This window comes from Pterocles gutturalis, unplaced genomic scaffold (genome assembly GCF_000699245.1).
Source record: "Pterocles gutturalis isolate BGI_N339 unplaced genomic scaffold, ASM69924v1 scaffold38943, whole genome shotgun sequence".
Classification (NCBI taxonomy): Eukaryota; Metazoa; Chordata; class Aves; order Pterocliformes; family Pteroclidae; genus Pterocles; species Pterocles gutturalis.
This window is the reverse complement of record NW_010124464.1, coordinates 35,269-63,112: the sequence shown is the minus strand read 5'-3', so window position 1 is coordinate 63,112 and position 27,844 is coordinate 35,269. Positions and strand designations below refer to the sequence as shown.

The following is a 27,844-nucleotide window of genomic DNA, read 5'->3' as shown; positions in this document are numbered from 1 at the left end:
CTGTAGATATTTTGATTTCCTGTATAAATTAGTGGAATTATTTTCAACATTAGGCATTTTTTGTTAGTCTTCATTTTGTGTGGCCTATGATTTGGAAAACATATTGGAACAACTTGGCGAACACTAGTTTAGCAATGCAGAATACCTGTGAAAACATTGATTCATTCAGCTTTAAAGATTGTTTTCTGATCTTAGTGTGACTTTTTACCTTACTCCCATCTTTAAGTGGAAATTCACAGCTGTATTTATCTGTACTATTGTAGATGAACTTGAAATGCTGTCTGAAGCTAGAGCTCGTCTGGCTAATACACAGGGAAAGAAGGCCAAAAGAAAAGCAAGAGAGAAGCAGCTGGAAGAAGCTAGGTAAACTGATGTGTAGTTTTATATATTGGGACTGCTTTTGCTGACTCTGGAACATTTCCAATGCATAAAGTCATGCACAGCCTTAAGTCTTTGCAGAATTAGACTTTTTGGTAGTAATTTGTGACAAGAGCTTCATTCTTGCTGTATAAATCCGTGCAGCCCTATCACAGCAGCAACTGATTATAAGCGTTACCGGATCTTAGGATGGAGGAGCCACCTACAGGTGTGCGCTTTAAATCACCTAGTGTTACTATTTCTTCAGACGGCTTGCTGCTCTTCAGAAAAGACGAGAACTTCGGGCTGCTGGAATTGAGATCCAGAAGAAAAGAAAAAAGAAGAGAGGTGTGGATTATAATGCAGAAATTCCATTTGAAAAGAAGCCTGCCCCCGGTTTTTACGATACATCAGAAGAAAACTACCAGTCCCTGGATGCAGATTTCAGGAAGCTGCGTCAGCAAGACCTAGATGGAGAATTAAGATCGTAAGTGTGTGTTATACTAAAGAGGGAACAGTATATTTCAGAAAAAAACCCCCAAAAAAACCCACTCAAAAAAAGCATAGTGTTAAGTCTTGGAAATGTCTGAAATACAATGCAAGCAGGAGTTGTCTGAAATACAATGCAAGCAGGAGTTGTATTTTCTGTGGGACAGGTAGTAGTACAGGTTGCTTCTGCCTCTTCAGTCTTGATTTTTTATCTTTCTAAAAGATCTAGTTGACCTTTTTCCCATGAGAATGAAGTTCCTCATGCACATCCTTGATCTTTAAATGGAAATTAAGTTTTTGAGGTTCATTTTCTTTCAGCAGTAGATTTGCTTGTAATATTTGTAGTCCTTTATCCAAGTCATAACATTATTAAGATTGCTAACGCGAGTAGCTTTTACTTGTTGTAGTATTACTTTTCAAGTAGAATGTCCTTAAATGCTTAATTTCTCCCTTTCCCCCAAAAAAATCCCAAAACATGCAGTTGAGAAATTAAATGTGCATTGTCATCATCATCAGTATGGCACATATTTAATTGTACAATTGCATTTCCCACTACTTCTGCCAACTCATTTTTACTGACAGAGTAGGTGCAGTGCTACATACTATTTAGTTTATTAGCTTACGATCCAATTGATTCTTTCTGTGTGGCTCTTAGTTCAGAGTGTCTGGCAGGAGCTTCCAACTGCCATGGATTACTAAATTCTGATTTCATTTGCTGTTTGAAGAAGATACCATTTTTATTAAATACTGAAGAGAATTGGTTGCCATATCCCACAGAAAATGTTCTTTTTCCCTTAGCAGCTGCTAGAGGAAAAGGGAGTGTTCACATCCTCTGATTCTTGCTATCTGAATTCTTGGACTGACATTTTTTCTTGCTGGAGTGACCCTGTTGGTTGTAGCTGGAGCAACCACCTGTTGCCTAATTCCAGAATTTGGAAACATTACACTGCCTTGTTGTAGGTTCTGCTGCAAAATCTGCAGACTGTACCTAATCGCTTAACTTCTGCACCACAAGGTGGTTCACTCTGCCTGCAATGTGCTTTATTTCAGCACATACAATTTTTGATTAGGGTACAGGCTTTTTGCTTTTTGTTGTTTGTTTTATTTTGTGAGTGTTGTGTGTGTTCTAAAATGATTCTCTCATCCATAATAACAGTGAAAGGGAGGGAAGAGAGCGCAAAAAAGACAAACAACATATGAAACGGAAAAAAGAGTCAGACTTACCCTCAGCTATTCTACAGACCAGTGGAGTGTCAGAATTTACCAAAAAAAGAAGTAAACTAGTGCTTCCAGCTCCTCAGGTAAGCTGTTCATTGATCAATAAATGACTTCTAAGGCCAATGCTAATCAGTGATTCCTGTTTTGTCACGTAGATCTCGTGGTTGTATTTTATATCACTATGCCTTGGAATTTTTTTCTTCTAAAGATATCTGATGCAGAACTTGAAGAAGTTGTAAAAGTAGGCCAGGCAAGTGAGATTGCTCGCCAGACTGCTGAGGAATCTGGAATTACAAACTCAGCTTCCAGCACTCTTCTGTCTGAATATAACGTGACCAACAACAGCATAGCACTAAGGACTCCCAAAACTCCGGCAGCACAAGACAGGATTCTGCAGGTAAAGTATAAATATACAGAACGGGCTTTTAGTTTTAGTCCGGTGGTCAACTGAATAAAAGGTGTAAATACCAGAGAAAGATTCCTTAGATTATGCATGGTTCCTCTTCTCTTGGGTACCTCTCAGCACCAAAGATATGTATGGTGTTCATGTCCTTAAAACAATGTCTTTCATGTTGTTTCCTACTTAGTTTTGCTGTTTAGCTTTTATTTTCATTAACAAGAAGTAATGAACTACAACAGTGCAAGAATATTTTCCTAGTACTTTATTGGCTTAAAACCACTTAAGACAAAGATTTTCCAGAAACCTAACTTTGCAACCTCTGAATTATATTTGTATTACAGTGATTGTGTGAGTGTCTGAGTTCTTCCAAAAACTGGTAGTGTTGGGTAATGTTGAGTGTGGAGAAATGGCTAAATGAAATCAGTGTGTTAAAAACAAGACAAACAAAACCAAAAAACACCTACCAACCCTGTCCTCCCCCCCCCCCCAAAAAAAAAAAAAACCAAACCAAAACTCCACCCCAAAAACCCCACCCCAAAATTAAAAAAAAAAAAAACCCACATATTTTGATGATGAGTTGTATTTCAGCAGTTTCATGATAGGAGAAAAGAGAAGGTTCGTGACTCTACAGATCATGACCTGAGTCTCTGTGCAGTGTTTGGAGGAATCGTCACGTTCGCCTTCAGACGGAGTACTGACATCACATATGTTGCAGTGTAATGCATATGCACTGTTCTGTAGGTGGATTAGTAGTTGTTTGTGAAGATAATTGCTATATGTAGTATAGCATGTAGTATAGTAATAGTAGTTTCATTATCTCAGCTCATTTTCAGAGTGCCTTAATTCTTCATTATAAAAAGGGAAAATAAAATAAAAAATAGGCAGGTATTCATAAAAGTACCCAATGGAGTCATAGACCGAAAATCTGAATAGTGACCATCTCTTTTGGAACATTCTCTTTGAAGTGCAGTTTGGATAAACTTCATTGATGTCGGATTTCAGAGTGCAGGTATACTGTTCCCTCTGAAAATCGGGATCCTTGAGACGGCTTGAGTGTTCAATCACTAGTAAATCTTGCAGATTTATGGAGTCTAGCAAACTGAAGGCAGTGAAACATTAAGCAGCCCACTCATTTTGCATCTCCAATTTATAACACATATTACTAGAAATTGAAGTTAAAATCACTTTCAGTGGAATAGTAAGGTTTGTAAATACCAGTGTATGGGTGTTAAAAATGTTAAAACATTTTCCATAAACTGATTGATATGCAAATAAATCTTCAGCTGTTCTTACTGCTACTGAATCTGTTAAACAAGTGTAGTAGAGTGTGACTGTGAAGGTCTCAGTGATGCACTGCTTGTGTTGTCTCTTACACAGGAAGCACAGAATTTGATGGCTCTCACAAATGTGGATACCCCCCTGAAAGGAGGTCTTAACACTCCCTTGCACGAAAGTGACTTTTCAGGTGTAACACCACAGAAACAGGTTGTTCAGACTCCAAATACTGTGCTTTCCACACCCTTCAGGTAAAGCAGACTTTTTCTAACGGGTGCTTGGCTGGGCATGTATCTAGTGGTGGAGGGAGTGGATTTTGATGTGTGAAATAGTAGGTCATGATCAGTGCTTCAAAACAAATTTTAACCCGCTTTTGCGTCAAGGCCTCCTTGTACGACTTTCTCCTCCTCTGTCTTTTGCAAGCTCAGCCACGTCATCTTCATGTATATTTGTACAGTGTGTAGCTCACTGGAATTTTGGTCCAAAATGAGGTCTTCTGTGGTCTGGAGCAATATAAATTACACTGGAGTAATACAGGAGTATAAATAGTAAGGTGGAGTGTCATTCTGTATGTGGATCTTAGCCTTTCCCGAGTATTACCTCTTGAGTCAAAGGTGTGGGAGGTCCCTTAAGCCAAACCCACACTGAATTTTTGAAAAGCTGGAGTAAATATTTTATAAGCCATATATATCCAAAATGAAATATTTCTTATATTGCCAATCTAAATAGTATGGAATTGCTGGTTTAACTCTTACAGTGGGTCCTGAATAAATACATATCCCACCCACAAATGCTAAATACCATTCAGCTAAAAAATATTACACTTGGTACATTTTGTCTGTCAATTTTTTCAACTTATGTTCTAATTTTACTTGTATCATGCTAGTAGGAAAAGTGGAGAATGAAATAAAAAGGACCTTTATGGCAGCTTTTCTAAAGCAGCTTTATTTCGTTGTTTAAAAGCTGTGTGTAAAAGCTCTGCTCTTTTAATTGGATTTACATAAACGAATCCTTTTCTGGAGATCTATTGGCGTCAGTGTGGTGGAGAGTGAATGCAGAGTTTGATCTGGAGTGATGTGGCTGTTGATTTGGGTTATTTTATGTTAAAAAATGTAAAGACATTCTAATTTTGTTGTTTGCTTGTTTGGTTTTTTTTTGGTGTTGCTGGTTTTTTAGCTTCTGAAGTTCATATTTGAACATGTAAATATGGTACCTGTGTATCAACTTGGCTTGCTTGAAGTAATGCTTTATCAGTGTGAAAATCCAAGACCTGGACAAGAGAGAAGAAAAAAAAACCTCCATTAAGTGGTTAAAAACAAACAAACAAAGGGAAGCCATAACTTTTTAAGGAGGCAGAGTAGTGAAGCAGAGCCACCATCTTATTATTTAGGCCAAAAGAGCAACTATTTAATTACGGCTTTTTTTCCTTTGCTATTATAAAACTTGTAATATTTTGATGCGAAGATTCTATGGAAGTTGTTGCCTTGCATTAGGTTTTTTGTTTTGTTTTTTTTTTCTTCATGTCCTAGTTATAAGAAATTTCTTAGAAGGTATTAAGTTGAAAATTGTAGTAGGATTTTAAATGCTATATGGAACTGCAACAACTCGAAAAAAAACCAACCCACGTACTTGGAAATTGTTTCTTCTGGGAAGTCAGCATAAAACTTATTCTACTAGTACAATCACCAAAGTAAATACATTCTGTGAAACTTTCATTTGAAAACATAAAAATTAATTTTACTGTTTTTTATGGGTGTCATCCTGCAAATGTTATTGCTTGTATTTTTTATCCTAAATTAGAGTTCATTAAAAAAATCTGTGAACATCCTCAAGTAAGAGGAAAGTATCACTTACCTCTCACAGACATACCCAGTAAATAAGGCACTGTTGTATCCCTTAAAAGAGGACCTGTAGTGTGTGTCAGGCCGCATGTACAGTTGTGTTTGTGCACCATTGTGACATCTTACTGGCACTACAGAATTACAGTAACTAGTAGTGGAAATGATGTATTAAATCGTCTTGTCCAGGCTGTCTCTGCCAGGGTTATTCTCTGGAGCACACATGCTTGTTGCTGTTGGAAAATATTTATGTAGGTATGGATGAGTACCATAATGTAGACTTTTTTCTAAATTTTTGCCCTTCCTGAAGTTTTCTTTGAGATGTTTAACATTGTCTTACCAGTTTATTATCATTATTATCATTACTATGTGAAACCTCATTATAACCTGGCAATAGAAAGCTCATGACTATATACAAGGCAATGTCTGCACCCCTTTCATGTAGTAGGTTATTGGGAAAGAGAACAATCTTTCTTCCTAGTCTAGAGGAGAAGCAGCTGAAGCCCATGAAATCTAAGACTTAATCCATCTTGTCTAACCTTTGGTGCTTAAAAGTAATTATTGTAATGTAATTACTCATTCAATAATCAGTGAAAGCAAAGAGGCATCTTCAGAGTGATTAATTCAGTGGTAAGATGGGACAGCTGTTAAGGCAGATGAATTCAGAGTGAATTATTTGCCACAGGTGGTAGGGAAATCAGAGCTTGCAATTAAATCCTGATTACTATATCCCAGAATAGTGCCTGGTGACTGGATAATTTCTTCTCTCAAAAGTAGCAGTGGGAGTTTGTGTTGATGTAGCTCCTGAAACTTCTCTTAACATAATGATGTGCTTGGATTTCAGCTTGACAGTTGCTTGGGTACACCTTGGCAGATTTAAACTTTTTTTTTTTTTTAATTCTTCTAATTGCATATTATGTTTTCACTGCATCCCAAGAAAAAAAAAATCCAGATTGAATTTATTAATGGTATTTATGTAACATTTTGACGCATTCAGACCTTTGTAAGTAGAGCTCTTTCAGAAAAAAAAATAAATTACTGTGTCCCCACTTCCTCTAGAACACCTTCTCATGGATCAGAAGGCTTAACTCCTCGTGGAGGACTAACTCCTAAACCTGTGGTTGGTACAACTCCTGGTAGAACTCCACTGCGTGATAAATTAAACATCAACCCAGAAGAGGGAATGGCAGATTACAGTGACCCATCTTATGCAAAACAAATGGTAAGAAAAACGTAAGAAGTGGGAAAGTCAATGCTCTATTAATTTCAAGGATTTTTAATTCTCATCTCCTGAACAGAATTTTATTTTGTAGCAAGTGTTATTTCTACTACTTGCCTACAGGTGTGTACTCATCTGGTAAAATCAGATCTATTTGAAAGAACAGAAATCTTGCCACTTAGAACAGCTTTTGGTGTGCACAGTAAAAGCACTCTAAAGCTATTTGTCAAAGAAGACATAGTTAAGTTTCAGTCCTGCTTATATCTTTGAAGCTGGTCAAGAAATATATCCCAAGGAAAGATTCATTTTTCTTGCAATCCTACACAGCCCCAAAGCCCTCAAATCCCTCATCATCTTGATTCTCCAGTCTACCTACAGGACCTTTTCATCAGTCCTCCTGTTGACAACATTGAGTTAAAGGAGTTTAATTTTTGCCATTAGGAGCACTTGGTTTTGAGATGTCCAGTAATCTGAGTCCCATCCAGATTCTTTCATCACCTTTGGCAACAGATGTTTCCATTCTTGGAGTTTCAGCCAGATGTACGCTGCCAATTAGACATGGCATAAAAGGGCATAGACCTAATAGGTAGCACCTTGGGAACTCCTTTTATGTGGCTGATTCCATGGCCTCAGCTGTGACTTTGGATATCTCCCACCAGAGCTATTGACATTTTTCTTTTTGGGCTAGCTAAGGGTACCTACTTCAAGTTTTTGGCGTGTTCTCGCAAAAATAACTCTTCAAGTTCAGAATTTTATATTTTCTCTTAGCTGGAAGGATGAGGTTTATTCAGTGTCCTTATATTTAGTTTGTTTCCGTTTTAGCCTTTTCATAGTAAAAAGGCTTTTTGCTGCTAAAAGGAAAATTATGGCTTCCAATTTCCTGGTGGACTCCAGTGCTTTCCAGATCAGGGGCTGTTTGTCTCATTTTCATACTGTGTCACAATCTCCAGATTTGTGAGCAACAGGAAGGAAAAGAGTTCCAGTTAGGCTTGATGGACCCCTGTGTCTATCACCACTGTGTTCACATTTTCACATTTCAATTTCTTGAAAAGTATTAATGTGAGTCTCCACTGTTGTACTGAAACTACTGGGAAGCGAAGGTGCCGTGCTGTTTTACCTGAGTGTATTTCAGCCTGTTTGAAGATTTCATTAGCCATCTTTAAGAAAGCTGTTTGTTTTTCAGTATCAGAGAGTTTCTGTACCAGACTGGATTAGTAATGTACCTTTTTTGTCAGACTTCAAAGAGTTTGTTTCTGTTGGCTTTGTAGCAGACTAAGATTACCAAATTATAGTAGTTGCGTATTCTTCATGTCTGTTAAGGGGATTTGGTCATATTGCATTTTAGAGCATGAATTCAGAAGCATTATATCTTACTGTTATGTCAACAGGAAAGGGAGTCTCGTGAACACCTGCGCCTTGGACTCATGGCCCTTCCAGCTCCAAAGAATGACTTTGAGATTGTTTTACCTGAAAATGCAGAAAAAGAACTTGAGGAGCATGAAGTAGATGAAGCCTTTGTAGAAGATACTGCTGATATAGATGCCCGCAAGCAGGTAGGTGTGTGTGATGCAGATAGTGCCTTTTGTTTAAAATAAAATGTTTATTGTATGGTTCCTATAGTTTCATATATGTTTAATGGAAGTGGTACAGCTTTTACAGAAAAAGTAAAATGTACGTGTTTTGTGTGCTGCCATCAGAGTATACACACAGGCTAAATAAATTGTGTCTCTGAATCCTTTTCTTAATTTGTTAATGGTATGTATCGAACATCATTTTCTGCTTTGAGGACTCTAAGGGTGTTTATGTCCTACTTCCTGTGCTTGTCCCCCAAAAGGTGAAAATATAATTAAAAGCATTTTTCTAGAGGCACGTGCTTGATTTTAAGCACATGAGAACTGTGGGGGGGTTTGTTTTTTTGTTGGTTTTTTTTTTTCAGTTTCAGGTTATTCTCTCAAGGTTTGTGAAATTTAAGACAGGTGTATACAAATTCATCCAGGCTGGTAGCACACCGATAGCAATCTGCCATGCACTAAATTGGTTCCTTTTGCATTACTTGTACCACAGGATTTCCCAGATGGCCAAGTGATGAATGGGTCCCTGTTTTTTTGTTTTGTTTTGTTTCAGAATCAGGGAAGGCTGGGTATAGTGCTAGTTTAAATTCTGCTGGTTAAACAGCTGTACTAGCCAGTAATTAGAGACAGTTTACATTTTTCTGTTTATAAGAACAGTTTCTTTTCCATTTATTGCTTACCCTAATTTTTGTGATGCAAATCTGTTTTTGTTATATAACTTCAAATAAATGGTTTTTTTTGAGTTCAGAGGGTTTTTGCCAATAACTGTGCTTTGACAAGTGAACAAAATATATTTAAAAATCCTATGCTCTGATATCTTCTAATATGATAAACATTTCCCAGAATTTGATTTCTAGTGTGTCCCATTTGGGGAGAAACACATTATATACATATATATGCATGTCTCATGCATACACATGCACACACACTAATAAAAAGTCTGAATAAAAAGAGAGAATTATGTATGTAGAATAGAGAAAATAATTTTAGTTGTAATATTATACAAGAGAATAGCATCCTGCTTTTCAAATGAAGGCATGACATGGCTGAGATTAGAACACGCAAGATCTTGGTCATTGTTCCTGAATTTTAGACAACACTGCCTTTTCATGTTATTTATTGCCTGAAAGTGGAATGTAAGGAGAAATTGCATGATTTTACACTTTCACAAGTATTGTTTTAGTGAAGTAATTATTTCATGTCATTGAAGAGGACAAATAGAGTCCTGGCTGCAAATGTAAGAGTTTTTCTTTTCCTAGTGGATTTTGTGTCTGGAGAGTTAGGGCAGTTGTCAAACTTGATGTGGAAAAATCTGTAAACAACAAAGTCCGCTGGGGTTGAGACTGAAGGAGGATTTGATGGCTGGAAATTACTTTTTAGATTATCTCTCTTTTTAGAGTTAGTTTGCTGTGCTCTTCCCATTTACTGTCAAGGCAGTAAATTATGTCGTCGTATAATTTGGCTCTGGCTTCATAACATTACGTCTTTATACTTTAAGGAATCTTTGCTGCAATAATCAGTTAGTTTTTATATCACGCACGTTTCTAGGAAGCATCTGTAATAGCTGGAGTAACACTTAACTTGTTTTTCTAGGCACTCCGAGAGGCAGAGCGTGCAAAGGAACTGAAGAGAATGCACAAAGCTGTCCAGAAGAACCTGCCACGGCCCTCAGAAGTAAGTGGAAACAAAATTCACTCTTAAGGAAAAAAATAGAAATAAAGGTTTTAACCATTATAGGATGAAATACAGTCTAAGTAGATCATGAGAGAATTAAATCTTTGAGTATGCTAATTTCAGTGTTACAAGAAACTTTCACAGCGAAATTGTCATGAAGTATTTCATATGCCCAAATGAAAACACAATTGAGTGTTCAGGTTCCTGTATGTGTGTCACACCACAAGGGATCTTGGCACCTGTTCTCCATGGTTTAGCTGATACATAGAACTCATACACAGGTGGAGGTATATGAATTTAATGTGAGCTTTGGTGTATATGATGTTTATTAACTTTTTTTTTTTATTCCTGGGCAGGTTAATGAAACAATACTGAGACCTTTAAATGTGGAACCACCTCTGACAGACTTGCAGAAAAGTGAAGAGCTAATAAAGAAAGAGATGATTACTATGCTTCATTTTGATCTTTTACACCACCCATTTGGAGAACAGCCTAGTGGTAAGAAGGGGAAAGGCCCAGGATTTGGAAGCAACAATGCAGAACATATGGCTTACTTGGAACAAAATCCTTATGAGAAGTTCTCCAAAGAGGAGCTCAAGAAGGTGAGAATTGTGTGGCCTGATTACCAGTGACCTAATGTCTCCTTATGCCATGGTCCTGTAATCTTGCAAAAAAAGGTGGATTCAGGCCTGCACAGAATTTAGTTGGGAGATCTCCAGAGGGTTGTACAAAGAGCTATAAGGATAATTTAAGTGCACATTCTCTTTTCTGTGAACTAGTGTTAATCTCGGCACTCAGCAGAATGATGAGGATGCTGTATTTGTCCAGAGACATTGTCTTTTAGGTACAATTTTGAATGTGTTGTGATTGCCTGTCATTTTAAGTAAGGGTAGGAGCTGTAATACCTGAAAAGTTACCAAATTCTACTTTGCTGTTCCTGGAAACTGATGTTAAATCATTGAGACTTGAATTTAGGTGTGATATCCACCTTCTGCTGCCTGTGTAGTTTGTTAATCCAGAATTACTAAGTGTTCTTTTTCATAGCAGTGCAGACTAAATATCCCAGTGGTAGCCAGTTTATAGCTTGCAGCAGCAAATCAAGTTGTTTAATTATGCTTGTCGAGCTTGATCCAACAGAGCTGTGCTAGTGCAGAGCCTGCTGGGCTGTGGCAACTGATCTTAAAGCATACCAAGTTAAAAAGCGCTGAATAGGCAGAAAGGTTGTTGCTGGATGAAATGAGTAGGCTGTCTGGGCACTCTGTCCTGTTTTGCATTGTAATCCCAAGTTAAATAGCAGTCCTGTACCAAGGGTTCCGGTTCGGGTCGTTCATTTATTTAAGCAGCTACAGATGTTGCATTTTCCTGCCAAGTGTCAGATAGACGGTTGAGACACACAATGCTGTGGTTAGCTCTTTCAACGAGTTTCACCTGTGAAGTTGTGCCAGTAACCTTTGACCAAATGCTTACAGGAATAAAAATGAGTGAAAAGGACAAAATCATGTGCCACCAAGTCATCTGTTTTACGCAGACTCCTGGTATCCGAGACTTGTGTTCTGACAATAGCCGTGGTATCTCTACACCTAAATCCCGTATACTTTAAAGTGACTGTAAAGATATACAAGCAGATTTTAAATCAGTCTCCTTGACTATATATGACCCATGAATCAAGAGCCTAAAATGAGAAACACCGAACAGTATGTACTTCCAGTTTGCTGTTCAATGAAATATTATACTTGAAGATTTCTGAGCAGGAGAAGTTAAAGATGGAAAATACAGTTAGATCATTAATTTCTCTGTTTGTTTTGAAGTCCAACAAGAATTGGGTTTTCTGTCACTTCCCTTAGAGGCTATTAGACAGTCCAGTAGTTTTTGTCTGGAAACTTTCTTCAGCATCCCTGGAAGTTTTGTCTTCTAACTGATAGGCAGACATTTTTTGCATCCTTGCTCCTGCTTGCTCTCTGACACTCAGGGTAATATTCCCTTATTGTCTCAAATCAAATTCAAACCAGGAGTTTTCCTATCTCTGCACTCTCATCTGAATCTTGTTTATTTTGCTTTATTTCTTCATTTATTTTTAGAACATCTTCCTACTAAAATCCCTTCATAAAATGCTCCTTTCTTTTCCTGGTGCTAAGCTCTTAAATCTGTGGAACTGTTTTGGTGCCACAATTAAACAGCCTTAAGTAGTTCCTCGCAGTGTACAAATATGGGCTAACTGAAAGCGAACCTTTATAAGATTTGGCTTTTGTCAGGTGTGGTTAGGGTACTATTTTATCTTTCTTGACCATCGAGGACAAGTAATTATTTTTCCTTTCCATGGTATCCCTGGAATCATTTAATCTGGTGATACCTGAATTACTTCCTGGGCAATTTGCTGTTATAAAATATAGGTCTGCTTGCAGTGAGATAGCTACTGCTGATAACGGAAATTTGTGGTGCATGTATAAATCCTGTTGAAAGAGAAGATGCGCACTTATAGCCGATGAAGTCCGGATTGGCAAAGATATTTTATCATTTTAGTTACAAATAAAATTGGAAGGCCCTGGGTGCCTGTGTCATTTTGTGGGCCAGGCTCTTTGTCTGAATTATTAAAAGTTGTGAGAACAACACGAATCTTTTACAGTTCACTGTAAGTTACTTTGTAAACTAAACTGGAAACGGCAGAATACTCAGATCTCACTAGTAGTTCTCTAGCAACAGAATGTGTGTTAGTTAGAGTAGTGTTTCCTGCAGTGCAGCTTATACAGCTCACCCTTTAATGTTCAGAGTTGACTTCCCAGGTTGCATGGAGAAGGGCAACCAAAAGGAAATGAAAAGTGATTTTTTGTTTCATAGAACAGCTGCTTCTGTCTGTACAGTTCTCCCTCCTCTCAAGGTCCTTCCTTTTATCTCTTTTCTTCTGCAGCAAGATGAGGTATCTAGCTGTGCCACAGCTTTCATTAGCTCCAGCAGAGTGATGTCAGGTTTGGCCAAATTATATAAAATGAGGGATAGTTGCACTGAGAGTAGCCTTCTAGCCTGGGTTTCATTTGTAATCCACAGCATCTGTGTTAGATTTCATAGTTAGCTTAACCTGATGGTGAGCTTTTAGTATGAAAAGAGAAACTGCCCCTGTGAATTGCGTGCTGAAGGATTGAAAACGAGGAATTTTCTTGTATCTCTGTGTATTGTAACTACAATTTATTTTTCATCATTTCCAACAGGCACAGGATCTACTGGCACAAGAGATGGAAGTGGTAAAGCAAGGAATGGGGCATGGAGAGCTCTCAAGTGAAGCTTACAACCAGGTGTGGGAAGAATGTTACAGCCAAGTGTTATACCTGCCTGGACAGAGCCGCTACACAAGAGCTAACTTAGCCAGCAAAAAAGACAGGATAGAGTCACTTGAAAAGAGGCTTGAGGTCAGTGTTGATTTTTTTTCTGCTTTTTGCACCCACTTTTTTTTTTTCCTAAAGTTTCTCCCTTTGTGTTTTGTTTCTTTTTTGTGTGTAAGAGTTACAGGATACTTTATAAATAATTCAGGTCTTTTGGTGGGATTCCTTTGAGAAGGTTGTTGAGGAATTCTCCTAGGGAGTTCAGAGATGTTCTTGAGGTGTTTAAATTGCCTTCTGTCATCCTCCTCCTGTTCTTAAAATATCCCTAGAGTATTCACACACACAGTTTCTCATTGCACAGTTAGCTGTAACACTGCTCACCTCACCCACTTTTATTCTCAACTGGAGAGAAGGTCAGGTTCTGCTCTCTCTTAATTCCATGTGGATTTTTAGCTATTTTCATAATCTCTGCTATTAGCAGATCAGATACCTGATCTTTCTAGTTTTTCACTTTGTCCCTGATAGTGGCCAACATGAGATACTTCAGAGAAAGATGCTTAAAAACAATGCCTCTGTCCCAAAACTCCTCGCAAGTTCTCTTTCCAACTTAAGATTTGTTTTCTGACTGACTACTATATACGTGAAGGTCCAGATTGTCCTGAATTCTTGCCAGACTGGTGTTCTCTGCCAATTCCAGTGATTCCCTCCAAAAAAAGAGAACAAGGCATGTTTGTGATCCCATTCCACTTTATCAGGAAACTGTAGGTTTCCTTATAGGTGCATTTTAAACTCGAATTTTGAGTTTGTTGTTGTGTATTTGCCTAACTAGTATCTTTTGCAAGTACGAAATGCCAGAGTTCAAATAGCAACATCTCACCAACGTGTCTGCATGCACTTTGAGTACTATGGCGGGGCACTGGTACTAAGGGACTAAGAAATGAACCAGATCTTTTTCTGCTGAGTTGTAAGAGTACAGCATTCTCCAGTGTCAACATACTTGCATTGGTTTATTCAAAATGCAACAGGAACAGGCCTTAACGAGGAACAGGCTTCCCAGGGAAGTGGTGGAGTCACCATCCCTGGAGATGTTCAAGAAATGTGTAGATGCGGTGCTTAGGGACATGGTTTAGTGGGTTAGGTGGTGTTGGGTTGACGGTTGGACTTGATGATCCTTGAGGTCTTTTCCAACCTTAATGATTCTATGATTAAGATTTGGTAAGGTGTGTATGGAGAGGAAATCATCTGAGGCATGGTGCACTAAGTAGAAGATTCAAACCTTTTGACACTGATTTCCCTATCTGCTCTCTAGAGTGTCACCCAAACAGTCCACACAAAACACAAAAATACACAGCTGTCATGATAAAAGGTTAAGCTGGTTTTAAATTGTTTCTTCCCAGAGAACGTGGATTTGTTCAGACTTGCAGTAAGTCATTGACTGTTTTCCAAAATACCATTTTAGCCTAAAAGTCTCTCTAAATTATGCAGACATGAGATTATTTTTTTCCACGGTAAAAGGAAACTTTAAAAAAAAGTTCTTTCCTATTTGACATCAACATAGCTACCGTTGCTGGAAGTAAACCTCCTCAAACAGCTACTACCACAGAAATAACAAGAGAAAGAGGCCAGAAAGGCTGAATTTTCACTTGCTTCATACACATGAAATACAGCGTGACTGTGTGTTTTGTAAAGGCTGTCAGTCAAGACCATGGTCCAGGTATAAACTCCACAGTTGTTAGTCAGCCACTCGGGCCAGGAGCAGTTGACCTGCACGTAGCCCGGTAGCTGAGCAGTTTTAACACTAATGGCAGAGCCCTTGTCGTGCTGCTGCTCACCCAGCAGAGAGCACCATTGCCCTGCCCAACGCTGCCCGCGGGCTGACACACAGCATCTGAGCTCGGCGGCAGCAGCCAGCTTGCACGGCAGCAGGGGCTGTGCTGGCATCACGCCAGCAATCTGAAGGCTGTACCTAATTTGCGTACAAATGCTTTTGAAATCTAAATATCTTATGCCCAGAATTGCATTAGAAGCGCGTTATTAAAGTTGCAAAATCAAACAGTTGAAGTTAGGGAATGCACAAGCAGCCAGAATTTGCCGATGCATATGCATTATGAGACAGTCTTTAATTTCATAATTACAGCCTAGTTTTTCCACAGACTCATTTGTTGCACGGGGTGGATGGTACTTGCTTAATGAGTAGCTGTTGAATATTTTGTTTTCTCTTTATTGTTCGGTGTGTGGCCCTGTGCCTTTATGCTGTGCACTGTTTCCGAAGTCTGAATCAGTTACTTCTGTGTGGGCTTTCTTGTGCTGTTGATTTCTGCTCATCTCCTCCCAGTATTTGAAGGAGTAGTTGGTGGTATGCTTATTACGGATATTGAAGCAAAGAAAGGTTGAATCATCCATTCATCAAACTCCTGTTGCATTTGTTCATTAAGTGCTCATTGCTTTGTAGTCACAAGACAGTCACCCAGGAAGCAAAATGCAAATTGGAGGTCTGGCCAAGAAAAAAAATGGGTTTCATTCGGTACCAGGACTGCCTGGGACTCCATGGAAAACGGTGCCTATGATCAGTTGTTCTGAGCATGAGGCTCCATGTCTTGCTAATGTAGCTACATCTCTTCAGATGAGCTGGGAGCTTGGAGTGCTGCTAGACAGGGCTCATGGCTTGGTGCACTTGCAGTAAAGTGAGAGAGCAAGCTTGTGCCTGTGTTCAAAATACCACGCACCCCAGTTCAGCCAGGCACCAGGGCCAGCAGAACTTGCTGTGCCCTGCAGCTGCAGTGAAAGTGCTGCGCTGCCTTTCACAACTCACTCTTTGCTGAGTGCAGGTGAACTCTTTGTGACGTTAAATTTGAGCTGAAAATCTCTCCCAAGTGTATACAAAATGCAGTTTAGTGCAGCTCTGTTGCCTGACCTGTTTAAAACACTGCAGAGCTACTCATATCAGAAACGGGAGTTTTCTGGTGCTCACAGTTGCATTTAGTAACTCCTTCAGTTCTCTGCAGTACCTTGCGCTCCCTTCTCTTCAAGCAATATATTTACAAAGAAAAGCATATATTTATAAAGAAAAGCACCTACCTAATGTACCTGTATGTTAAACTAGGAGCCTTATCAGATCGCAGGAGGCAGCAGAGGCATCTGTTTAACAAGCTAGTTGCTTTGCTTTGTAGTTCACAACATAGAAACTTCCTGCCAGCATTACTTTTCCTTTGAAGACTGTTCATAATGTTGTCTTGCAGCATACAAATATTTTTACTAAAACTGTGGTAGTTAATGTAATCATTTGAGTTGATTGCTAAATTATGAACACTGTTGAAAGTCTCCAGGGGAGGAAGCTTTAGTTACACTGTGTACACAAGGCATGGTAAATTATCTATTCTTTGCAGTATCCAGAATACACCAAGGTGATAATATACCAGACCACAGTGTCCATTTTTGCTTTTTGTTGCAGCCCAACTTCTCTGAATTAATTTACATTGAAAACCGGTTGCTTAGCTGGAGTTTTATGGGTTGCATGTTACACTCTGCTGCAAGGTGCATCACATACTAGTTTACTGGAGATTGTGTTTTCATTTCTCTCTAGTTTACATGCTTCTGAAGCTTGCAGTTTCTTTTGGGTTTTCAGATGTGCTGTTACTGAGAAAACACCTGAAGAAAATAAGAATTTAGAAGACTAGGAATAGAGAAATTACTCATAAAACTAAAATACTCTGGAATCCCTGAGTAGTCTGTTTTTATGGACACATTCATTTGTACTACTGTGTTACCTTTGTGAAATATGTCTTAAGTTTTTTTTTAATAAGGTCTGTTTGACATGTAGGTGACACCGGAGGATCACATCTGAGGGTTACCAGTGGTCTTCACTGTGAAGTTGTTCAGAATCTGATAGAGCTGACTGTGTATGCAAGACCACTGTTGCAGTGTCCAATTTCTGTTTAACGTACAGTTGCTTGTCAGAGTACGTGTATTTAGCGCGGCAGTTTCGGAGGGTATACTTCTCCTGGGCAACGCAGATGTATGGCACATCCCTTAGGAACTGTCTTTACCTGTGTGTGAAGATACTTTTACTGTTTACCAGAATGCTTAGCATGCGGTTTATGATATAGCTAGGATGCTCTTAACATTTTAGCTGATGCCCAAGAGGGACAGTGCTACTTATTTCTGTCCAGCTGGCCCCTGCCATTACCTCTGACCTTGTACCAGTGCTCTTGTAAATCTGTTGTAACCTGCATCCCTTCACTGAATTGTCAGAAAATTAATTTTTTTTTTTAGATTAAGCAGCAGTAGCTAGATGTTAGATCAGCTTAGCTGTAGCACTTAACATATTTTATTGCCGAATTTCGGAATATTTGTGATATCCACAATGAAGGTGACCAGTAAGCTTTAATGAGGAAAGCAATAAATAAAAGTTTTTATATTGCCAAGGATAGCTTATGTCTACAGTAAGAAAAAATACCCTGCCAGAGAAGATAAACAAATTTAGCCAGAGATCTTGTGTTTTCTTTCTAGCACAGGTGAGTATTCTTTGCCTGTTTTTAAGCAAGTCCCATGAGTTCAGGCTCAATACACCTTATTTTAGCCTCCTAACTAAAACAAAGCTGCAATTGCCTTAGGCTCGCTTTGTTTTCGGTAGAGAGATGAGGCACCTCCTGAGGGCAGTGTGGCCTGTTTAAGAGTTGAATTTCCCTCTTGAGTTTCCTGTTTTTCTCTTTTTATTATAGAGGCACCCAGAGCACCTCAGATCAGTGGAGCAAAACTAGGTGTTAATGTCTCCCTTGGTTCCTCTGTTCTTGGTTCCTCATCTACCCTATAGGGCTCTGTAGTTCTGTTTGCAAAGCACTTGTCGACCTGTGACTGAAAATCACTACTTAAAACTGCTAAATCTTTAAGTGTAGTTGTACTACCTGGAAAGTAGTTGTCTTTTCCATTTACTACTTGTTGAGTCAAGCTGGAGCTTTACATTTTCGAGTGTTAAAAGTCTTGGGGAAAAAAAACCTCATTGTTCACTGTCCTTTAGGTGAATTAGCTTATTACATCATTGGTTTTCCCTACTTTCCCATTTGCAGTTACCATCTACCCCCTGAAACCTTCCACACCATGAGCAGGAAGGAGGAAAGCAGGTAGAGTTTTACTCAAATGCAACTAGTCATCTCTTAAAGCAGTGACATTTCCCAGACTTTCAGTTGAACAGCTTCAGGAAACAGAACTCTACTTTTACTGTTGAACATTTGTTTTCAGAGGAAAATGCTATGATTTATTTTATACCAGTTCTCTTACTATTGACTTACTTTGGGACCTTTGGAAGGAAGCAGATGAATGCCAGCAAGAGGGTTCTTCATATTCTTATTTCTGTGACCCTAACTCTGTGTCTGAAATTCGTCTTCAAATTGGACAATTGTGGAAACCTTTCTTCTAAGGTCATAATTTTGGGAGGTCTAGATAAATCTTTTTGTGTAGAAAAAAGCCTTTTTCTGCATGTCCTCAGCCCAGGATGTGCCAAAACATTGGAAATGAGCAATTAAAAAGTTCTTTAAAAATAAGCTTAGACTTCATAGCAGTTACTTTTTGTTTGGCCAGTTGCTTATATCATGGTGGGAGGTTTTTTCCTCCATTTCTAAACACATGTGGTGGTTGGTGAAATCAGATTTCACATTTAGAAATGTAGTTCATAATGGGAATTAATGTACTTAAGAATAAAGTTCAGCATTAACGAAGCTTTTCATTGCAAAAGGCCTTTGCACACCATCGCTATGGAAAATTGTGTTTGTACAGAGAAGAGTAGATATCGATACAGTCTTTCGCTAGAAGCCACCTCATCTGCAGGCCTGTTGCTGTTCAAAACCTGTCCTAACGTGAAGCAGTGTCAGAACTTGTGTGTTGGAGCAGTGTGAATTGCTGCTCACAGAGTAACTTGCTTCATTTGTACTTGTGTAGTAGTAGCTGCTGGAATGCAGTACTGGTGACTGCTGCAAGCTCATCGTGGGGCTTCTGCTCTGTATTGAGAGGGAACCAGGCTGTTTGCTAACTTGTTTATTGCGTGAGCTTCCACAAGTTTGTTAGCCTCCTCTCTGAAAGAGACCAGTCCGAGAACTCTGGGTTTGCAGTGATAAGTTTTTTGAACGTAATTACACTGTACTTGCTGCTGTATTATCTCATCAGACACTGCAGAAACCTGTGTTTGCTCACATGTTAATCAAAGCTGTTAGCCTGAGGTAGTTGTTGCTGTCTGTGATCTTTTTTTTTTTTCCCTGGGGAGAGGCAGACCATTTTCAAAAAAGCTTAATAAAAATAATTTGTTTTTCTTCTTAAGCTGTACTCTTCTAGAGGTGTTTCTACTGTGATTGTGATATATGGATATCACTGATAATACCACTAGTCTTAGGAGTAGTTCCCAGATAAAAATATTCAAAGTGGACTTTAATGTCATCATTGTAGATCAGCAGTGACTGCTAATTTATCCAGTAACTCTCTGGATTATTCTAGATCTTGATAGTTGGATGCTGTGAACTTCTGAGGGAACAGTTGCTCTTGATGTACCGTGTACTGTCTTTACTTAACAGTCCTACCAACTTGTGTTATGATGTTTGAAGGCAAGTTGCCATAATTTCTGAAACATTGTTCACATGGAGAGCACTCTTGGGTTATTATTTTGACTGTGAGTACTGTAGATATGTCGGTCATAATTATATGTGATTTACTTAACAAAGTACACTATAGGAGTTTGTGGTGAGTCTTCCCTATTAAATTGGGGAAAGGGAGCTTTATATTCCCATGCCAGCGTTGAACATTTGGTCTAGTTTCAGTTATGAAGTTGCAGTTTCATACCAGCAGTGCATTAATTTGAGGATCCCCTATGACTGAATCTTTCCATGGAAAACTTTGTGTGATCCCAGACAATTAGAATTAAATACTACTTTGTCTTCTCTGGAAAGTTTCACACTCCGTTGTGTGATCCCAGACAATTAGAATTAAATCCTACTTTGTCTTCTCTGGAAAGTTTCACTCTCCATCCCTTTTTGACTGCTCTGATACTGATCAGCACCTTTTCTTAATGATCCTCCTACCCCCTCATGCATTAAGTAAGTGTCATCTTCAGTGTCTGAGCAGAGTGCTGAAATTGTTTCAAGCCATGGAGTGGTTTCAGTTGAGTAGCGGAGCTACTGGTGTTGATGGATTGATAGATTGAGCCCATATTGTTCTCCACTGGAACTGCAATTTTTTGTTGATGGTAACCCCAAGCCTCAGCTTCCAGCAGAGTTGACTGTTACCTTTTACTAACTCAGGTAAGAGGCAGGCTCTACAGAGATTTTTGCCTGGTCAAACTGTAGACAGGGTTTCAAGCCAAAAAATGGATAATTCTGACCAAGAGCATGGGAGTGGAAAAATATTTTTAAGTAGAACAATTAATGAATTTTTGTTTAAAAATGTCCTATTGTAGAGTGCACCATTGAGCTTATAAAGACAGATCACGTAAACATGCACACAGGATGCCCTAGTGTTAAAGTCATTGTTGTCCCTGGGATGGTTTGAAATGCTGGTGAGACCTATTTGGTGTAACTTGGCCTTGAGCAGAAGGCTGTCATCTTAGTCTGCATTGTCTCGTTCCAACTCCTCTGGCAGACTGAGCCAAAATGAGGCAAGTTCACAAACCCTGCAATTTAAACTAAGTTAATCCAGCTCCTGCCAGCAGAATTCAGTATAGGAGAGCCACTTGTGGGTCTGAGGTGAGGAAGGAAGTTACATTAACATTTAGAGTGGTCCTATATACGTTCCAGGAGTAACCTATTCAACCAGCATAGCTGAAGCTGGCAGAGGATTTCCCTGAACAAGATCCAAGGTCACAAAACAAGTTGGTTTGCTTTTGACTATGGCTCTGGTAAGAACATGCAGCAATTTTTTTTTCCCATGTTTTTTATCCATCAGACATGATTAAGAAGATCCATTAGAAGACTAAGAGTGCTTACGGCTGCTTAGGGATTACCAGAAGCTCCACGGTTAATGGAAAGAAAACAAAACAGTCAATACAGGGAAAAACAGCTCTTTGAACTGAGGAGATATGTCCTCAGTAGACATAGGGAGATGAGGAACTGTGAACATGCAGTTTTAAAGGCGCTTGAGTCCTTCCTCCTCAGGGTCAGTTTTTTCCTAAATCTTTCCCAGTGGATGTTTGCTTTCATAAGCAGTCTTCCCCTGGTCTTTGTTGTCCTTAGTTAAACCTTACAGCCAATGTCCTATCTAAAAGTTCCTTGGCAAGTTTAAATCCCTCTTCCTTTCTAAGTTGACAGAAGAACAGACTAATTTTTCATTATGATCTTTGGGATATTTAAAACATGTTGTGTCTTTCTTAATTTTCTCTATTTTTGTTAGATGAAGAAAAAACAAAAAAACCTCCCAGATTTTCAGTCAGTTTCCCTTTTCTGATCATAAACTTCTGATAAAATCTGTTGCTCTGTTTTGGTTTCTCTTCTTTGGATCTGTAGTGTAGTATTGAAAACTGAACACAGCTCTGCTAGGCATGAGGGAAGGTTTTTACATGAAAGATTTGGGATGGGATGAGGCTCTCACACTTGCCCTAACATCATATATTATCTTACCCCATGTCTGTACTTGCTGTTCTAGTTTTGCTCTAGCTTGTACAAAAGTCAGCGGAACCAAAGCTGGCCAAGGAGCAGTACAAAATAAATAACTGAGTGGAGAAATCTTTCGAATGTCTTTACATTTTCTGATAGGTTCATGGTGGAAATGGTTGTCAGATTTTACTGAAATCTATTTCTTAATTTAAGCAAATAATGTAGACTAGTGTTTAAACACACCTCTTCATAACTGCTTGGAATTTTTAGCTTGGTATCTGAGCGTTAAAATTTTATGAAGCTTGAACTAAAATTATGTGCAGTTGTTGGCATTAATGCAGCAGTCAGCAATTTTTAATAAATAGTATTTGTTACAAAAGCTGAGACCTCCTTTTGACCTTTTTGTAGTAGGTCCTAAAATCTCATCATTGTAAGGGAGGAAGAAAGGTGTTGAGTGTTCACATTTCTGTCTATAAGCAAAGAAGGAAGAAAGGGCTGTTATTTCTGGGTTTAGATATTGGGGAGGCTTTTTTCTTTTTCTTTTTTTGCTTTTTTCTTTTTTTTTTCTTTTTTCCTTTTTTTCCTTTTTTCCTTTTTTTTTCTTTTTTTTTCTCTTATTTTTCTTTTTACGGCAGTGAGGCGTATGATAATCCACGATAGACAAGGAACTGAGTAAAAGAGCAAGGGCTAAATAGCAGTATACAACCTAAGGAGCCCTGCTAGTTAGAAATCAGAATCTATGTCCAGAACAGCTTGGAAATATTAAGTCCAGTTCTCGTTGTCTGAAAATTTCAAGAGTGCTTAAATAATCAGGGTCAGAATAGTGGAACTTTTCTAAATGGTCTTTTTTAACCTGTTGTAGAAAAGTGGCATTCTGATCGAGGTTATGTTTCACACCAAGCTTGCTCTCCATAGTCTGTAATGCTGTGAAACAACACGGGACAATTGATCTTTGTTACAGTAGACCTCTGTTACAGACAAAATTCTGTTTGCCTGTACATCCATCTATTCCATGATCTCTAAATGTCAGTGGCTCTCAACACACGTTTTTCATCCAAGAAACAGTAATTGGAAAATAGTTCATTTACCACACAGCTGTATTTGTTGTTGCAGTAATAGCATATTATTTACCAGTGAAGACATTTAAAGCTTTCATACTTTTCCATCAGAGAGTATCCTCACAAATCCCTAATCTATTTATTTAATTTTCTCTAGATTTATATAAATATTGAAAAAGAGGCGCCTTTCTGTATGCTTAAAGCACCTTGGGCATAGCTTAAGTCTACATTGCAAACAGAATCTGAAAAGCATAGCAGTCTACATCTCTCTCCCCAGGAGCAAACTAGACAGCTCAGAAAGTCAAATTTCTCTTTCGCTCCCCCATTAAGAGTTTTCTCCCTTGACCATTCACTTTGTTTACCTTTGCACCACCTACTGAAACTGTTCTAAATGAGTGAATAAATTGTTAAGGAGTAGGGCATTTTACAGAAACGTGCATCTGTGTAACAGAGCGCACTTTGATAAAGTTGGAGAGTTGAAAGGTTGATGAAATCGACTTCGGAATACTTGGTGTGTAAGACCATGATAGCTGCACCAGTCCTAGTAGTATCTGGCTGACTGACCACCATACAGGACAGATCAGAAAGTAGTTACTTTCCAGTGGAGTTTAGTTTCATTGGTAAAAGATGGTGTCTTGGGTAATTGCAGGGTTCAGAGCAGTGAAAAGCTTCTGCTTTTTGGTTGATCAGTGGTAGTTTCTTTGTGTGTAAGAACGTTCACCAGCAAACCTTTGATTTTTAAAGAAACAAGGCAAGGTAGGTGATTTGGTCACTGTAGTTCTGAGTGAGGCTTTTATATTTTAATGCTCGAGAAGCTTACATACTTTTCTTCGTCTCCTGCACTAATAGATCTTTTAACTGTGGCAAAAATCAAAATCTGAGAAGCCTGGTTCCTTTTTGGTTGAGTTTGGCATCTTTCACACAATGCTTTCTGAAAAAAAGATGTTTGGGTTTTTTTGTTTTTTGTTTTTTTTTTGTTTGTTTTTTTTTTTTCTTTTTTAGAGGACATAGCATTAAAGGAAAACCAACCAGGAACATTGTGTCCATATTTAGAGATGTGAAATGCTACACCTCTGCACAGTTTTGCTCAGTGCTATAGTCCTGTGTTCTTTGTTGGTTTGTGATTCAGTGTTAAAGATTTATGTGATGTTTTCTATCAAGCTCAAAAAATGCTGGTGGCTATTTCATACTTTTACTGCTCATTTAACTTTGCCCCACTGAATAAATGTATAAAAATACACAAAGGCTTCTGTTACCTTTGCTGTTTATAAATGTTTTATATAACATGTTAACATGATTATGCTTGTTTAGTTGTGTTATGTCCCAGTTGGCAGAATTTTGTAATCTGTATCACTTGTGTGTTCATGGGTTATGTCTGATTTATGGTTTTAGAGGGCTGACCTGGACAGCTTTGGGGAAACTAAGACTTCTAAATGCAGGGCACACCAGGTAGCGCTTACTGCCATGACACAGGAAGGAGAGCTTCATGTCTAACATGCCAATTGCTTTGTGGTTTTGATGCCACATTTTAATCTCATCACATTGTCATATCTCTTGTGTACGCTTTTGGATTGTAAATTGTGAGGGTTTGCCACTGACCTTAGGCAGCTGGTTCATTGTGCTATCCCAGTATTTTTTTTTTTTATTTGCCTTTCATACCTTTTAGAAGCAGACAGTAGTTGGTGTCTCCATCCTGTCCCAGCTCTGTGCGTTACCAGGATTTAGTCTTGGTCCTTTATCTCCTGCTGTGGCTGTCCTGAGAAAGTGCATGCAGATGGGTGGTAGGATTTAGTTACCCTTCTAGTAGTCCTTCTGCTGTTCCTTGCTGTGCTTCCGTGCCCCAGCGTTGCCATTCATTTGCCACACAGACCAGTCTAAATGTTTTCATTGTGGTTCTCTGCAAAAGAGAGACAGATTCAGAGCTGCCTTAACATTCCCAGTTGTATTTTGACTTTATGGAATATGATTTAGATGAATCCTGCTGGGATAGGCAGAAGGGTGGCAAGATGTGGCAGGTTTTGCAGACTAGGAATATCATTTTGAAAAGGGAGAACATAATCTCTGTATTTCATTTTCCTTTACGAGCATCCCTGTGGAAGTGGGATGTGGCATAGCTCAACAACTAAACAATTCCTGTGTATAAAAGTGTGACTCACATAGTGTGTCATCATCCTTGTTTTGGCTAGTGGACTTCACCCCTGGAATAATGTATTTATGTTGTAAAGGTTTAAATCCAGAAATCTAGGTGGTTATAAAATGTGCAGTATGATTTATTAATAGAAATCAAAAAACTCAGTCAACTCGCTAACAGTTCAACAGATATGTTGGTTTGGGTTTTTTTTTCCTCTTTTGAGTTCTGGATAAATAAAACAATTCTTGGGTTCTTTCTGACAGATAAACAGAGGTCATATGACAACTGAAGCAAAGAGGGCTGCCAAGATGGAGAAGAAGCTGAAGATCTTGCTTGGTGGTTATCAGTCGCGAGCCATGGGCCTCATCAAACAATTGAATGATTTGTGGGACCAAATCGAACAGGCACATCTGGAGCTACGTACTTTTGAGGAACTAAAGAAACATGAAGATGCTGCAATCCCTCGGAGGCTGGAGGTGAGACTCCTGAATGTAATACCGTAGGTCAAGTACAGGCACTTTATGGAAAAGGTGTTTTTGCGGTGCATGGGCTCTGAGGTTCACAGCCTGAGTTTGTATCAAGTTTTTAATGGTCCTTTTAAATTATACTTTTGGCTATTACTAAACTCCTCTGCTGTTCACTTCCATATCAAAGATTCTGTGATATATATATATATATATATTAGAAGCTGGGACTAATCTACTAGTGTGTTCTTGAATTTTGTTTTTATTTTATTTTCTTGTGTGGTTTATTTTATTAATCTTCTGCAATGTGTATCAGCAGAAGTTCCATATCTGTCTTATTTGGCTTGTTTTGGTTTTAATTACTGTTAGAACTTAGGGTAGATCTGAAACTCATGTAAAGCCGCCTACTTCCTTAAAAGCCAGTGGACCAAATGCCAGTATATACTACAGGAGATTCTTCTCTCTTTTCACATGTTGATTGTATTACTCCCTGAATCTTAACTCTGTTGTCAGACTTGCAGATGGCTGGACTTGTAGAAAGCCAGTACTGAAATGGGGTTACTGTACTGATTTAAACATGGCTCTCAGTTTCAGAAGCTGAGCAGTTGTTCTGTAATTATATTTTCGAGCCATCCTCAGAGTTCGGGCCCTTTGCCTTCAGTCCTGTTGCTGGCTAACAACGTCTGCATGTGGACCGTTGCTCCTCAATAACACCACCTCCCTTACCAGCCTCTGACTGGTTGGCAGGGCTTTGAGGAGGAAGATACCTCTTTCTCTTAAGCAGCCTTAAGTTCAGCGCAGACCTAGCAGAAACAAGTACACTGAGATGCCTGAAAACAGTGCCTCAAAACCTCTGTTCGTAGTTTAAGGATCTCCAGGATATTCTTCTTTGCTTTATTGATCCAACCAGGCAACCTTCAATGAAGAACTGAGTCCTAGGCTTGAGCCGGTGCCAGGCTTGGCTTCCAAGAAATAAGGACTCGTCTGAGCACAATTTTTCTTTTAATTTTTTTTTTTTCCTTCCAGAAGAGAGTGTTCCATTGAGTCTGAAATCTTCACAACCACTTGCTATTAAAAAAATCATGGAATGGTTAGGGTTAAAGATTAAATGTATCAGTTCTTAAAACTGATTTTATGAAGACAGTTTAGAAATGCTTATAGATGTCTTCACAAACTCAGAAGTGATTGATTATTTAGTGAAAGTTAACAGTAAAAATGCATTAAAGAGCTTGAAAGCTACTAATAGCACCTGTTTTTAGTAAATGGCACTTAGAGCTGATTCTCAGAATACATTTACTGTCTCTTCTGATACAAGAGTGAAGGGAGATCAAATGAACTAGCAGCTGGCAGTTTTAGAACAAGCAGTAGTTCTCCTTCATGCACTTCTTGTGTAGTTAGTGGATAAAAGCCTGTGGAGGGCCCTGTTGCAGGATGCAGGGTTAATTAGGAAGGTTTTGAACAAACTCATTAAAGAAGAATCCGTGGATAACTGATAAATGCAGTGCACTGCTTGTGGCAGGTTTCCAATTTGAAATATCTCCTTTTGTAGCATTTGATATTAATTGCTGTCAAAACCAGGGCTAGGTACCTGATGTTTGAAGTAAGATAACGGTGATTCTTGCTACTCTACGTCAACCTCTGTGGTTTACATTTATATTTAAAATAAGTCATTTTAGCAATGTCTTATCTCAGTTCTGATCCCTTCCTCTGAAGGAACTAAAATATAACCTTTGGTGAAGATCTTCATGGGTGTCATTTTGGAAAAACTGACTGGTTGCTATGTTTTCCTTACAGTGTCTGAAGGAAGATGTACAGCGACAGCAGGAGAGAGAAAAGGAGCTCCAGCAGAGATTTGCTGACTTCATGTTGGATAAAGAGACTTTTCAAGCAAAGTATTAAAGCAGGAAATTCTGTTTGTCGCTGATGTAACATTTTTAAAGTGTACAGATACTTCTCCAGCAGCTTTTGCCATCAGTCACAGAAATCACATGTAACCTGTTCTTTGCATCTTGTCGAGTTTTGTTCCTTTAATGGACTATTCAAAATGCTGTAGGTGTGAATGGCTTTGGACATTATTAAAAATTGGATTGAAATGTCCAGAATTTTATTAAAAGGAAAAAAAAAATCATGCTGGTATGATGTTAGCTATGTCTTCATTTGCTAGGGTTATCACAGTATTCCTAGTGTTTTATCAGTCTTAAGACCTGTAAGATACATGCCTGCAGAATAATGTCTTTTGAATAAACCTGGAAATTAAGAAATAAAA

The 27,844-nt window shown here is 38.6% G+C and overlaps 1 protein-coding gene across 1 annotated transcript; it reads left to right on the top strand.

The window, feature by feature from the left end:
• Positions 1-226: 226 nt before the first annotated feature.
• Positions 227-27,844, top strand: CDC5L (cell division cycle 5-like; the record flags this gene model as incomplete). Its single annotated transcript, XM_010078262.1, has 12 exons — positions 227-363; positions 626-844; positions 2,003-2,147; positions 2,273-2,461; positions 3,842-3,990; positions 6,637-6,799; positions 8,185-8,349; positions 9,961-10,041; positions 10,398-10,643; positions 13,245-13,442; positions 25,378-25,590; positions 27,373-27,844. Coding segments are annotated over 12 exons (2,010 nt in total), but the record flags the coding sequence as incomplete, so codon positions are not given.